General features: G+C 32.6%; 1 protein-coding gene across 47 annotated transcripts in view; it reads right to left on the bottom strand.

Moving 5' to 3' along the window:
* Positions 1–15,690, bottom strand: part of EPB41L3 (erythrocyte membrane protein band 4.1 like 3) — a 243,190-nt gene that overhangs the window by 97,562 nt on the left and 129,938 nt on the right. For all 47 annotated transcript variants that reach the window (XM_056823691.1, XM_056823700.1, XM_056823694.1 and 44 more), the window contains exons 4-9: positions 14,324–14,428; positions 13,047–13,089; positions 8,248–8,323; positions 5,156–5,374; positions 4,674–4,761; positions 2,510–2,662 (exon numbers count right to left, since the gene is read on the bottom strand). In XM_056823691.1, the coding sequence (XP_056679669.1) occupies positions 2,510–2,662; positions 4,674–4,761; positions 5,156–5,374; positions 8,248–8,323; positions 13,047–13,089; positions 14,324–14,428 (684 nt within the window). The remainder of the gene's footprint in view (positions 1–2,509; positions 2,663–4,673; positions 4,762–5,155; positions 5,375–8,247; positions 8,324–13,046; positions 13,090–14,323; positions 14,429–15,690) is intronic.

Below are 15,690 nucleotides of genomic sequence, written 5' to 3'. Positions count from 1 at the left end.
ATTTCCATATCTTTTTTACTACTCAAATACTGTGTTTCTTTCTGATGAAATGGACCAATATCAAAGTGAGAATTGAGGGTTTCTTTGATATTAGAATTTACAATTCTGAAAACAGAAAATTACTAATAAACCTTAAATTTTCACTTAGGTATGTAATTATAATTCAAGATGAGAAACTGAAATTCAAGGGTGGTGAGCAGCTATAAAGTGAAGTAATGATCACAAGCAATTACCAATTTATCATTGTGTCACAGGAAGATAAAGGTATTTCAGGATACTTATTTCCTTTAAACACATAATTAATTTACTAGAACAGAGGAATTCCAGAGGCATAATATATTTAAGTTTTAGCATATGCATAGGATAGATGATTGTTTAGTCAAGTAGACTTAGAAGCAATTGACTCATGGAACCCCAAATAGTGATTAATAAGTTACAAAATAGAAGAGAGTTTCTATGAATGCCATGAGATTTCTGACCTTGGCCCAATTCCATTCAATTAAGAAAAACTCTAATTACTAGGATGAAAGATAGATAGAATGGTTGCCAAATCACCAAATAACACAAAGTTCTAAGGAATCACTAGCATGATATATTTCAAAATTGGAATTGAGAAAGTTCCTGATGGGCTGGAATGATGGAAAGTCTAGTATGATTAAATGATAGTGATAATAGCTAGTATTCATAGAGTGTATATATATATATACACATATATATTCATATAGTACACGTTACATATGTTATTTCATATATACACAGTCCAAAAATAAAATCAAATAGTGGATAAAAGTTATGCCTAGACGACAAGTCAAGCCGAATTGTTAGTGGACTACAAGCACTATGAGAGCCAATGACATAGCATCATGAGGGACTAAAAGTGATCTTAGCCTGATCAATATCATAGTTTTCAGAATGCTCTATATCCTAGTAATACTACATCTATTATATTTGATCATTTTAATGACAAATATTTTAGGGAAAACAAACTACAACATATCTGAGAAAGTGGCTAAAGTGGTGAAGAGACTTAAAAATCATGTCACAAGAGACCATTCAAAGAAATAGTTAGCCTAAGCCTAGCTTTAATACAATTCAGGAATTATTTATTAAGCAAAGACTATTGTATAAAAATGCCATGCAATGGAGGTAGTAAAACAAAACAAAAAAAGGTAGTAATCCATGTCTACAAGGAGCTTATATTATCTTTGGTCATGGCCAGGACTGGGATATAACAAGTACATAAATAAACATATATAAAGTAATTTTATGACAGAATGAGCACTACCATCTTGGAATGGGTGGGGGAGGATGGGTAATGCTTTGCATTGAAGGTGACACCTGAACTGAATTTTCAAGGAAGATAAAAATTCTGAATGGAATTAAGATTCTAGGTGGGTAGTTAGGAGGATAATCTAGATAGAATGTGGTCTAGAAAGAAGATCGGATTGTAGGAAGCAAGAAGACATGGTCAAATCCCATCTCTGGAGTTAATTATTTCCATAATGAACATGGAGTTTTAGATTCTGATGAAGTTTCTAGGTGAACATACCTAAAAGGTGTGAAACTAGAGTTGAGGAGTGAGAGATATGGGTTGAATAAACATCTGAGCTTCAAATGAGTAAATATATTGAACTCAACTGAGTACATAAGATTAACAAGATTGAGACTATTAATAAAAAAGAAAGGGGGGGCAAAGGGCAGGGACATTTATGATTTAAAGATCATGAAGTGAATGAAGGTTCAGTACAAGAAAATATGAAGTGGTCAGATAGGTAGGAGAACTAGGAGAGAGTAGTATTATAGAAGCCAAGGAAAGAGAAAATGAATAGGAAGAGGAGGTGATTGGTGGTATAAAAACCTCCATAGAATTCAATAAGAATGAGGGACAGGAAAAGGCGGAGTTAATAATGAAACTTTTAGAAAAATCAGATTGATGGAGAAAATTCAGAAAAGATATCAGAATCACAAAATGGCTTTCTGAGTATTTAAATGACTGTCATATGGAAAAGAAAGAGACTTCCTTTACTCGGCTCTAAATGATAGAATTAGAAGAAATGTTTAGAGATTACAAATACTAGAGCTACATAAATGTGGAGTGGGCTGCCTCAAGATATAATTGGTGTCCCATCATCATTTGTCTTCAAATGAAAAATGGATGTTTCTTATCAAGTATGCTGTTAAAGAAATGTTTGATTGGAGTTGAACTAGATGATCTCATAATTCCCTTTGAACTCTGAGAATCTTGTGAGGCTATGAAAAAATCTTATAAACAAGTTGTGCCGTAGAAGTAACAGTACACAAGAGAATGCAAATGAAAGGAAATATTTAACTTATTTCTGATTATCAGAACTTCAACAAATTCTTCTAGGTATTTGGATATATATATATATATACATATATATATATATTTATATCAACAATGAAAGCTTTTGAAAAGCTTTAATTAAGTTTGTCCATCCCATGATATCAAAAACTTGCCCAATGGAAATGCTAATATATATTTGCTTACCTCCCCTGGTCTGATTTTTATGTAAAAATTGTTCCTTTTGTAAGAAATTTTCAGAACTTTTGGCCAGGCAAATCTGTTAATTCGGAGTCTGTCTCGATATATCAAAAGACCACTTGCACAAACTCCTAACATAATTTCTACTCCTTCTGAGTCCTGTAGGTGGAAAACAGCAGAAATAATAAACATACTGTGTTAGTTTTTTTTTTTCCTTTTCATCCATCTAACATAACCATATAGCACTGTGGTGTATTATTTACAAAGTGCTATCCCATAAATCATCTATTTAATGTTCCATTCAATCCCTATGATGCAGTAACATTCTCATTTGATCCTTAGACAATTCTGGGAAGTGGATGATTTTATCATTGCTATGTTACAATTAAGGAAACTGATGCAGAGGTAAATTGACTTCACATAGCTATTATATACTAACGGATGGATTTGAACTGAGGAATTTCTGGCTCCAGGTCAATGTTCTGTTCACCTACCTGCATAATAGTTGATGAAACATTATATTATCCATTTTATGAATGAGGAAATTGATATTCAGAGAGAACAAGTGAGCTGTCCAATGTACCAAAGTTAATGCATGGGGGAACTAGAGGTGGGACCCAAGGTTTTGGAACCCAAATCTAGCACCCATTTTCATTATACTACAAAATTCTTTCAGAGGATTAATTTATAATTTAGTCCCACAATTAAATTTTCAGCATAGATTCATGTATTTGAGGACATTCTCATTAGAGAAATCCTGCATATTAGACTTTCAAGGTAAACAGTCACAAGCATTTACTAAGCATTCTGGTGACTCACTAGAAATGCTGGCCATATGGACAAGGGGGTGCTGGACTCTTGTGAGGGATTTTAATAAGTGTTAATTCCCCACTGAAAGGGCCAGGATTAGGCACTACAGCAAATTATACCAGTTTTTCTACCCCAACTTTTTTTTCTACAAATAAAAATAATAAACAAAAATAGCTTGGAATAGGAGGACAATTTTTTTTTAAAAAGCCATTCTGAAGTACATGAGGAAGATAACTTTACTGATTTTTACCATGGTGATGGATAAGTAACTATATGTAAGAATCTTAGATCATTTTCATCAATGGTTGACAGTTATTTCCTCCAATCCTTTAATAGCATAAAGTTAAGGTCCTTTTCCAAGATGGTTGTATCATCTCAATTAATGACCTTCCTAAAATATGGAGCCCATAATTCAATACAATTAATCAATCAAGCATTTAAGTGCCTAACACATGTGAGGCAATGTGCCAGACACAAAGGACCAAGGCAAAGGATAGGGGAAGAATTTAATTCTTCTCCAAAAAATGAAAAGGAGTAAAGTTCCAAAGAATGATACTTTGTAATATTCTTCTGGAAAGAATAGGAAAAAAGTTAGCAAAGGACACAGAGTGATCTATAAGGTGGAAAATAAATAAGGAGCGTATATTATGAAAGGTAAATGAAGAAGTGGTGGTCAAGAGTTTCCATTTTGTCAAAGGTGTCAAGGAAAGCAAAGAAAAGGCAATTTGATTGGCAAATAATAGGTCACTTAGAATTTAATTTCACTAAAGTCATGAAATGGAAAACATGAAACATTAGAAAACAATACATAAAAAAATTCCCCAAATAAAATCTTTTTCAATGTGTTGATATTTTATCTATTATATTTTTACATTTACTGTCAGTAAATCCATAGCCAATTAATATTTATCTATAAAGATATGGATATGTTGGTATACACATCTGTCTGGTTATCTATCATACAGCATATTACAAAAACTAAGCATGTAAGATCCAAACATAGAGGGACTATGCTAAAAGTTTGGCCTTGCCCAAGAAAACACATTAATTGAATAATCATTCTAGGCAACTAAAGTCATTTTATTCCTGAGGAAAGCTTGAAAAAATACTGGCATAAATTTATAATTATGTATTTTTTCAGTTTTAAAGTATAGCTTGATTTTCTGTAGTTTTCCAAAAATAAGAGTTATTGCTTCTCAAAGAAGAGCTAATTTTTCCATATTATATCCTTCAGTTCATTAAAATGCATTTAATTTGAATAGGGCAGGGGATGATAGCCCATCTTATGAGCCTAATGTTTGGTTCCTGATTTTGCAGGGGAGCAGTCTGGGGAAAGAGAAGTATGAATTAAAATGTCAACCTTGGCATGATGTAGATCAACTCCATACATTGATAATTTTTTGGCATTCTCTAAGAAATGCATTTCTGCTTCTGCTGGTGTCATTCCCCTGAAGAAGAAAGAAACCCAAAGTTTAAACATGGTCAATAAATGAGAAGTCTTTTCTATGAACGTAGCTACTTGGCCATCTGCTAAACAAACCATTATCCAAGGCATTAGGTCTTTCCTATACAATTCAGGGTAGCAAAATACATTCCTAGACTGATAGGAGATGTTCTGAAAACATAAGTAGAATGAGAAAAGAATTTAAGAAAAAAATTCAAATTAAGTACTTTCATATTTTGAGTCAGAGATAGTATAGACATAGTTCATTCAGCCAAAGATGACTAATTTCCTGGGGGCTGGAACTACATTTGTCTGGGAAATTAAAGAATTTATCTGGAAACTATTCCCATTCTCAATGTGAACCTAAGTAAAATGCTCTAAGTATTTTGACTACTCACCTGTGGCTCTTGTGTAGCTCAATCACTTTATCTTCCAGTTCTTTTGTGTGGTTTGGTGCAAAACGGAATTCACTAACATAATCACTTCCACATTCATCTGGGTCATAGTCGCCAAGCTCAGACTGGACAGTATAGGATCCCAAGAGGGCAAGTGTAACAAAAGAACATGGCAACCTTCCTGATACTATATCATCTCTCAGCTGCAAACAGAGGTAGTATCTTCCAGAGACAAGGAATAAAAAGCAAACAGTTATGGTGACTGAAGGAATTTTCCACTGACCATTACATTTCTCCCCTCATATATATATATATATATATATATATATATATATATATATATATATATACACACACACACACATATATATATATATATATATATGTTTATACAGTGTCCTAAAACAAAGAGCAAATGTCTACGTTATGTTAAAAAAAAAAGGCCCAGAGACAGAAGGTTCTGGGTTCAAATTTGACCCCAGACACATTTTAGTTATGTGACCCTGAACAAGTCACATAACTCCTATTTCCTAGTCCTTACCATTTTTCTGCCTTAGAACCAAAACACAGTATCAATTCTAAGGTGGAAGGTAAAGGTCTAAAATAAAAACCCATTAGAGAACTATTTAATCATATTTTCTAAAATATACAAACTATCCTAAAAATATTCTAGTATGTTGATGAAGATCAATGCTTTGTTGAAAGTAAGTCAAAGTCATGCTTTGGTGTCAGGTTTGACTTCAATAAATGCAATGGAGGATTATTCTTTGCCCCTGAGCAACTAAGAGTTCAAATCATTGACAACAACTCTACATGATTCCTAGAATTTGAAGAATGACATAATCATAGACTGTGTTTCAAGAACAATTTGTGAGTGTATTTGCACATGGATTAATGGAATTAGTCTTACTACAAAGTATAATCAAAGAACCTTTGAATTAGCTGCACAGAGGACACTAATTGAACAGTTTGACTAAAGCATATATGTACTGAAGGAATCATATGAAATGTTTCCACTTGTTTAGTCATTTATCAGAAATGTCCAACTCTTCATGACCACATTTGGAGTATTCTCAGCAAAGATATTGGAATGGTTTGTCATTTCCTTCTCCAGCTCACTTTACAGATGAGGAAATTGAGGAAAACAGGGTTAATTGACTTGCTGAAAATTACCCAGTTAGTGAGTGTCTAAGGCCAACTTGAAGTAAGAAAGATTCAGGCCAGATTCATGCACCAAATAACAGCCATTGTTCCTCTAGTATCTCCTTAAGGAATCCATTGATCTGTATGAACACACTTTATAGAAATATTTGTTTCCTAAATATAATTAATGATTGGTTAATAGGTTTTATTTCATTAAGGACATCAAAAGTCTTACTTGTGACTCCCTGACAACATTTATGTAGCCAAAAACAAATGTAAATCACCACTTATGCTCTCAGTTTGCAACATATCTACTTTAATATCATTAACTTTCATAGTATGGACTTCAATCAGGGTTTTGAATGAACTTCCTAAAGTCTAAACAGATATATACTGATGTTCTGACATTCTAAACACTTTAAGTTTTAAATTAGAAAACCTTTTGTTTTGAATTTGCCATTGCAAATGTCTCTGAGTAATTTGACCAAGGTAAAATGAATATTTTTAACACAGATTCTCTTCTTATTTTAAGATTTATAAATACAAAATCACAACAGAATATTTCTAAGTATTTGATACTATTGCCAATATCATTGATTTCCAGAATAATTATGTAAGTAAAACTACATTGTATTTTTATCCACAAATACTGGAGTGCTAATATACATATTGATCGGATCTTCTCTCTTGGGTGATTTAAGTATTAATTTTCTTAGAAATAGATGATTAGATGAACTTCTAATATCTCTTATAGATTTGTAATTCTGATAGTCTGCTTCTACATATCTAGAAATTGGAAAAGTTGGTGTTACCAGTATTCTTCATATAAACCATATTTTTAAAAGATTTTTCAATATTTAGATATACTACATAAATATTTATCAAAAGATGCAGTAGAATTATGGATTCCTTCTCAAATCCAAATTTAACAATGTCACTAGCCATAAATCATCTGACCTTGTATGACTGCTCCAATTTGGCTATTTTAAAGCTAGTTTTTAATTTATATTCTAATTTATCCATGAAATGAAACTCTTCTCTGATTCTTTGCATTCTGGATGGGAAATCCAAAGTATTCAGCTCTATCTGAAAATTCCACAGAGATTCTCCCATCGGCAAGAGATATTCATCAAAAAGTATGTAATTACTTGTAAGTTGCTATTAGAGAATAACAGAATCATGGTGGTCCAAAGTTACACAAAACTTTTGAGGGTGCAAATCTAAATTTGGAAGGAGACAGGGCAGAATTGTCAAATAAAGCAGAGGGATTAAGCAAAAGGACACTTGCTCAATTTCAATATTCATTTATCATTCTGGAATAATTCTTGAAGTAAAATATTACTCTTTCTTTCTAGAGGAATGCTGTTTTTTTCCATTTTTTCAGGGTGATCAAAATAGTTTTATTATTTCAGGGTTGGGGGAATACAGTATGGAATGAAAATACCTCATCTGACATATTTTCTTTAGATCAGAAAACCTATTTTATAGCTGTCAGGCGCTTGTTTTATTCACAGTATGAATTGCAGCTTTCCAAAGAAAAATACTTCTTGATTATTTTTTGTCTCTTTTTTTTAATCTATGAACATGTATACTAAAACAAAGGCAAGAACATAAAAATTAAAGTCTTCCTAACCCTAGTGTAGCAGTATTACAAGTCAGCTCTACCATATATATATCTATATATATCTATATATGTAATGTTGTATATTATAGTACTTATATATTCTACCAATTAAAGCAGATAATGGTATCAAAGATTTAATGGTGAACATTCTTCATCTGTGACAATGTTATCATTTGCTCTTTTTTTTATCAACCAGCTGCCATCAGTTTGTCAACCAAAAATGGCTGATTTAGTTTATCTGAAAGCAAAGTTGTTCTCGAGGGAACTTGGGAGGAAGATCTATCCTCCCATTTTGCCTGACATTTTCATATTTATTTTTTTCAAATACCTGGTGATATCTTCAGATAGTTGGGCAGGGTCTGGCGGGTAGAATTTCACATTAAATGAAAACTGCCAAGCACCACCTGCAGAAAAACAGAAGTTCACAGAATTTCTTTCCATTTATAGTTCCAAATGTTACCAAATTAGCATCTATTCACAGCAACTACATTTAGAAACCTGTAGATTATTCATGAAAAAATATGGACAGGAAAGTTAACTCTTTAAACCTCAGGGACTTTTTTGATAGTTCTAATCTTATCCTCAAATTTTTAATAGCATAATCTAAAAAGAAATAAAAATTACTGCCTTGAGTTTTATGCTTTAAAAATCTTTGGGGAGTTCAAGGGGTTCTTAAACTTCTGTGTGTGATAGTCCCCTTTGTCAAACTGTCAGAAATTATGGATACAACCCTTTTCAGAACAATGATTTAAAATGCAAAAATACATAGGATTACAAAGGAAACCAACATATTGATATACAGTTATGGAAATAATAATATATGCTGTAGTTGACAGACCCCTTAAATTCCATTAATAGACACCTTGGGATTCCTTAGACTTTGGGTCAAGAACTTTCACAATAGTTGATGATATAGGCAAAGGAAATCAGTAATGACATCACATTGTAGAAAGTATTTGGAGAAAAAAGAGACAAAATATATGGAAAATTCTCAAATTGAACTTTGCCTACCAAGTGGTATGTTCTGTATTGAAACTCACAAAAAACATAGGATCTGTGCCTTCCTAAAGACTGTGGTCTAGGGCAATAGTTCATATCCAGATATGAAATGGAGGCCACTAAGCAGAAATAAGGATCCCTGTGAGTTAAATGTTGACTTGGTTTTAAAATGTAATATTATCTTTATTTTATTGTATTCACAATTACATTTTTAATATGGGCTGGGCTGTACTTGGGAGTATTATGGGCCTCATGTGACCTGTTCTAGGGACACATATATTAATTAGATGTGAATATTACCCTTTTACATTCTTCCTGGGAAGGAAGGATTGGCAATACTCATGTTGAGAGATTAGAACTTCTTGTGTAAGGAATGTGAGTTTTGAATAAAGTGATAAAGAGATTTGGCAGGAGAAAGAAAAGAATCAGGAATATTGAAAAAAATAGATTCAGAGACAGAAGTAAAAGGAGGGAAATAATAGGAGAAAATGGTCTGGTTTGAAATAGATAAGTTGAAGTTGATGAAGATCATGGGATGGTTCCATGTTATAAATCAAAGGTTTTATGTTGAAAAATATTATCGTGTATATAGGTATGCATGCATGCATATATGCCTGTATACACATGTTAATGTGTGTAGCTACATAAAGTTCACAATATTGTCAAAGGTATCCAAGACATATAATAACTTAGATATAGTTTCATTCTTTGACAGCAATGCACATATATGTGTGCTTCTATTGACACTAAGCTGATTCAAAACATTTGATTGTACCTCATTAACTAGGTTTCTTTCAGTGTAGTCCTAGATTTTATTGCATATATATATTTTATTTCTCTCTTCTGTTATGTTTTTAATTCTCATGTTTTTAAAGTAATGTTACTCCAAGGATATATACAAAGGTAGTTCACAGAGAGCATACTTCAGTGACTGTTAAGGGGGTATTGCAGCTACTGGCTGGAGAAAATCAAGTATTCTCAAGGATCATTTGAACACTGAGTTGTATGTAATGAAAGGAAAGTGCAGTTGAAAATGGTAAAAAAAAAGACCCAAACTGACAAGCTACTGCTGCAAAAAAAAAAAAAACTAATTAAAATGTAGAAATCAAGCAACATAATCTTCAGAGGAACTTAACAGATTGAAGGGTTTTCTAGTGATCCCTCTACAGTGAAGTGTAGAAATCTTGAAGTTCAAAGAACAAGAAGATTAATTTTAAAAATAGGTGCTAATCATTACTCTGAAAAAAGTGTCCCATATGCAAGACAATATAAAGACAAAAATACTTAAGACTGTCAAAAGATATTTTACTCATATAACTCATTTTTCATTCAAAGCTATGCCAAAATCAGAAATATTTATAAATCTGTAAAATCTATACAACCTCATCATATTACAAACCCAACCAAAAAAAGTGTTTCAGGGACTTCTTTATTTTTATTGAGTTTGGAAATCTTGTACTCATGGAAAGAACAATTAACTCTTATAAATATATTATATACTGAGAAATAGAATTGTTCTAGAATAAAAGAAATCCCTACATGGAGATAGAAAACTACACTATGACTTCAAACCATAACACAAAATGTGTCTAAGAAGTGTACTGAAAATCTATGTGTGTGTGTATGTATATGTATATGTATATGTATATGTATATGTATATGTATATGTATATGTATATGTATATGTATATGTATATGTATATATATATATATATATAGGTTGTGGGTAGCTTTAGAAAAATAAACTGAGTATCAAAGAGGTGCTTGACATGCAATGTAAGAAAAGTATTGCTTCATTATGAAGAAATAAAGACTATTTTGCAAAATCTTGTGAGCTCAATGTCAAATTCTGTTATTTAAACTAGTGTAGCAAAAACACATTGAATATTTAAATGTTTTCTAAGAATATAAAAAATTGCATGCTTTATTTTATGATCAATACATTTAATTGCTTTTATTTTGCCCCAAGTAATCATATATTGAATACATGTACATGTATAGACACAAAGAATCACAGAACCATCTAGCTGGATTTTAAAATAGGGGAGGCTTTAGTAAGACAGAAATAACATTATGTAAACAAGAATTGTTATAGATAATTTTATATAGATCCATTTTATACAACTTTTTTCTACCTTCTTATGAATGGGTTAGAGAGGATCATTTAATTTTCTTCAAAATGAGCAATGTACATATATAGTAATATTATAGAATGGAAAAAGTCTGATAGCCCATTCTTTCCTTTGGCTCTAAGAACAGATAGGAGACTGAATTTTAAAAATTATATAAAAAATACAATTCTAGCAAAAAAGGTCCAACCAAATTAAACTATTCAAAGAGACTTTCTGGTAATAGTATCATCTTATTATTTACTATATATTGTTTTCAAAGTACTTTGTAATTATTAATTAGAAGAGCAATTATTATATGTTAACTATGTGAATACATGTGACTGTGCACATATTATGCCATGAACTTTTATGCTGCAAGGTGGTGTTTTAGAACTACAGAAAAAGTCTCTGAAAAAATATTCATCACCTTATGTTTTCACTGGGACTCACCAAAGCAAAAAAAAGTTATGTTTTCACTTATTTATCACAATGGCAGCCACTGGCATCAATCTCAATTAGTCTATTTTTGTCACACTATTTCTCTGATGAGTTACTGGTTAGGGAACACATTAAATCAAATTTAAGTGTGGGTGAAAGGAGGTTTAATTGTATAAATTATCAGAAGGGCCACCAAAGCCAAAAGATTTAGCTTTGGGGTGTTTTGTTTTCTTCCTTCTTGAAGTAACTTCCATGGTTTTGCTGAAGTAGAGGCTTAAAAAAACCAAACTTACCTTTCAACATAGAATCAATATTATAATTTGATTCTAAGCCATGAGTGATAAAGCCTAAGCAATGGGGGTTAAGTGACATCTCTAAGGTCACACAACTAGGAAGTGTCTGAAGTCACATTTGAATCCAGAACCTCCCATCTCTAGGGCTGGCTCTAAATCTATTGAGTCACCTAGCTGCCTCCTTAAGTAGAATTCATGCACAGTTAACTAACTATTCATGGCTTATTGATTTAACTTTATTTTTTTAGTACTTTGTGCATTTTTATATGTCAGAGTAACTTACTCCATAGGTAGTTAGAAAAAGCTATTTGTTACTTCTAGTCATAGTAACTGTTGAGAACTTCAGAGAAAATGTGGGGCTTTTGACTTGAATCCATTTATTTATTGGACTCCATGAAAGAAAGGCTAAAATATGTGAATAATGAAAAAAACATTTCTTTACTGGCCTTTAAGGACTAATAAAGGAGATCAGCAGACAAAAATTATGATGACATATAATCATATTTCTAACATCAAATTATAATTTCCTTTTGCTTGACTTCTATATTCTTATAGTAGCATTTCTTTTAAGAAGCCTATCTATAAGTTAGCTGCTTCTGATGATCACTAGAAACCATAATGTGATAAATAAATGTACAGAAGAGGTTTATAAATTATTTTGTGTCAATGGACTCTTTAGAAATATGTTTTTAAGTTCAGAAGATAAAATATATAGGATCCCAAAGAAAACCAGTGCACAGATCTCAAGCTAAGAACCTCAGAGTATCAATTTCAGTAGTAGGTCACCCTCTCAAATAATATAACATGTATTTTACAAGCTATAAAATGTCATATAAATATGATAATTATTAACATCAACAGAGAAATGAAGGAGTACAAAAATACTTATATTGATATTTTCTTTCACTAATTTCCTGAAAATAATTTTTTCCTAGATTTAAATGATATATTTTTAAGAAAGCCTTTCCTGAAATGCAATGGATTTGGTAGTGAAAATGAAACGAGAAGTTTTTTTTTTTTTAACAGCATGCTAGAAGTGCAATTCATTAAATAAGATATTAATAAACACCTAGGTATACACAATGGTATTCACCACTAGATGAAATTCAATTAGTGAAAATAGAAGTGATAAGGAAGGATTTGTGATTTTAGCCTCTCTTGTATAATACTGTTTGTAACTCCCTTTGCATGGGAGCAATCTCATATTCATTAATCACCAAAATTCTTTTCTCTCATGAGTTATCTCTATGTTCTTTCCAATGGTCTAAAAAACATCCAATACTTACTTCGAATCTGTTTTTTAATTTCCTTAGCAGGGTCAAGCCAGTTCTGAAAAAGAAATAACATTTTGAAATTTAATCAGAATATTAAAGATAATTTGGGGATCATTAAGCACACACATTCTTTCCCATAGTGCTTACTTAGACCACTACCCCCAATTGATGCTGCTTCACCTCTTATCAGTCCTTAGATGATTCTAGACACTTGTCTCAGGCAATATTTATGGACAGAACTTTTAGACAAATTATTTTCTTTTACATCTTTTTTCAAAAAATGATTCTACAGTCATTGATTTTAAGGTGTCAATCTAACATATAAATCAAAAGACCATTAGAGGAGGGTTGGTCTGACCAAACAAATAACTTGATGAAATCAGATCCATTCCTCTATACTTTGAAGAAAAGCACCTTCAACAAGTTAGTGACTTTCCCAGGTTTCTCAGCTACTAAAACATTCCCCATAGAGGTTATTTTCTACCTACTCTCTGTGAATCTTGTATATTCCTATTTATAGGTTGTCTTCCCCATTAGAGTGTAAACTTCTTGAGGTCAGAGACTGTTTATTGCCTTTCGTTATTTTCCCAGCATTTAGCACTGTGTCTGGCATATCACAATCTCTTGTTAATTGACTATTTGATCTAAATATCCACCTGGGAAAAGTATTCATTTTAAAGATGGTTATGATTCACTAGTTTTCTCATTATTCAGTTGCCTCTGACTCTTCATGAACCCATTTAGTGTTTTCTTAACAAAAATACTAGAATGATTTGCTATTTCTTTCTTCATCTCGTTTTAAAGATCAGTAAACTAAGGCGAGCAAGGTTAAGTGACTTGCCTAGAGTGGTGCATCTAGAAAGTGTCTGAGACCAGATTTGATGTTAGAAGGTTTAGTTTTCCTGATTCCAGGCCTAATCCTCATCTACTGTACCACCTAGTTCCCCTTCATCTATTTTAACTTCCTCATTTTACATTTCAGGAAACCCAAAGGTTGATGGCTTACTTAAGATCTCACGGATTAACACTATTAAAACTCTTGAGTCCAGGAATTTTCAGAACAATAAAGTACTAAAGCAATTAAGTGACATCTGGTAAGATAGGGTAAAGAGTAAGAGTAGGAAAAAGTTGGAAGAAATTCAGAGTACTAGGAACTCAAAAGATAGTAAACAAGGGAGAATGTAGCCCATAAAACATGTGAAATCAGTGAAACTCAATGAAAATGTAGCTCAGTCTCAAAGCATTCCCTTTGCTCTTAGAAACAAGGAAACTCTAAATGGATAATTCACCTTTTGGTTTTCAGTGTCCCGATATGTTAAACCAAAGTAGTCTTTTTCTAACAGGTTCAGATGTTCACATACTTTATCGAATAGCACTTGGCCTCTGGAACGTTTCTGTGGGTAGAAAAAAAAACAAGAAAGCCAAGTTCTTTCTTAAATATTATTAGTCACAAAAGATTGAGAAGAAGATTGCTAACGCAGACAAAAACACTTTCATCTCACTCTTTTCAAAAGGACTCATCTGCAGTGGGGTAAAATTGACTGTGCCAAAGAAAGACTCCTGGAAATATTTAAAAGGCAGAGTTAAAGATGTAAATTATAACACTGCTTTCTAAATCTTCATTCACAGATATGATCACAAGTCTTATGTTGGGCAACTAAAAGAGTCCTAAGGAAGTAAAGTAAGAATGACTAAAGGATAAGCATCTAAAAATAAAAGTCAGGTATACTACCCCAAAGACTAATGAGCCTTCCTCTTGAAAACTAAGCCCCACCAGTCCAGGATAGCTCTAAGGACAGAAAACCTCACTTTCTATTGGCAGGGAGTTCGATCATCAACTAGCTGCCAGTTTTTCATGCCCCCCCAAACCCCTAACATGAATTTGCATGAATCCCTAAACCATGATCTGCACAAGTCCAAGGTCACCTGTTTCTCCCCCAATATCTACTCCTGCTTGACTCAAATCTCTATCTATAAAAGCATGGTGGGAAGAGGTTTGAAGATTTTGAAATCTGTTTTTACTGGGCACCCCAGTGAACTTGATATGTTTCCATCTTCCCTGAATAACCATTTATATTATATTTTCCCTTAATAAAGCTTGCTTTCCTTAATTTCTCTCTTGGTTCTTGCCTCATACTATGTTGTCATATAGTACTCCACCCCCTCCTTGTAGTGTACCCTAGAACCCAGAACCATGCAAACTATATAAAGAAAGAGTGGTAAAGAAGGTCCTGGGATGTGGAAAACAGGCTCAGATATTGATGGATCATTTGTTTGAGTCATTTTTTAGTCCTGTCTGACTCTTTGTGACCCCTGCAAGGCAAGACTTTGGTCTACTGAAATCACCAGATGGGAGTTTAAATTATTGACCACTCTTTCCAAAGCTACCAATGATCTCAACTGCCAACTCTTTTCTCAATCTTCATCTTTCCTGACCTCTCAACAGCCATTGATACTCTAATTGTCCTTGACAATCTCTTCTTTCCAAGTTTTCACAACATTGATCTTTCCTTTGCTGAATCTTCATCCAGGTCTTGCCTTCTAACCATGAGTCCATCCTACAGAGTTCCCTTCTTCTCTGTCTAGACTGTTTCACTGGAAGATTTCATCAGCTCCCAAGAATCATCTCTATGTTGATGACTCTCAAATCTATTTA

The sequence above is a fragment of the Monodelphis domestica genome, chromosome 3 (genome assembly GCF_027887165.1).
Source record: "Monodelphis domestica isolate mMonDom1 chromosome 3, mMonDom1.pri, whole genome shotgun sequence".
In the NCBI taxonomy this organism is placed as follows: domain Eukaryota; kingdom Metazoa; phylum Chordata; class Mammalia; order Didelphimorphia; family Didelphidae; genus Monodelphis; species Monodelphis domestica.
This window is presented reverse-complemented; position numbering and strand designations above follow the sequence as displayed.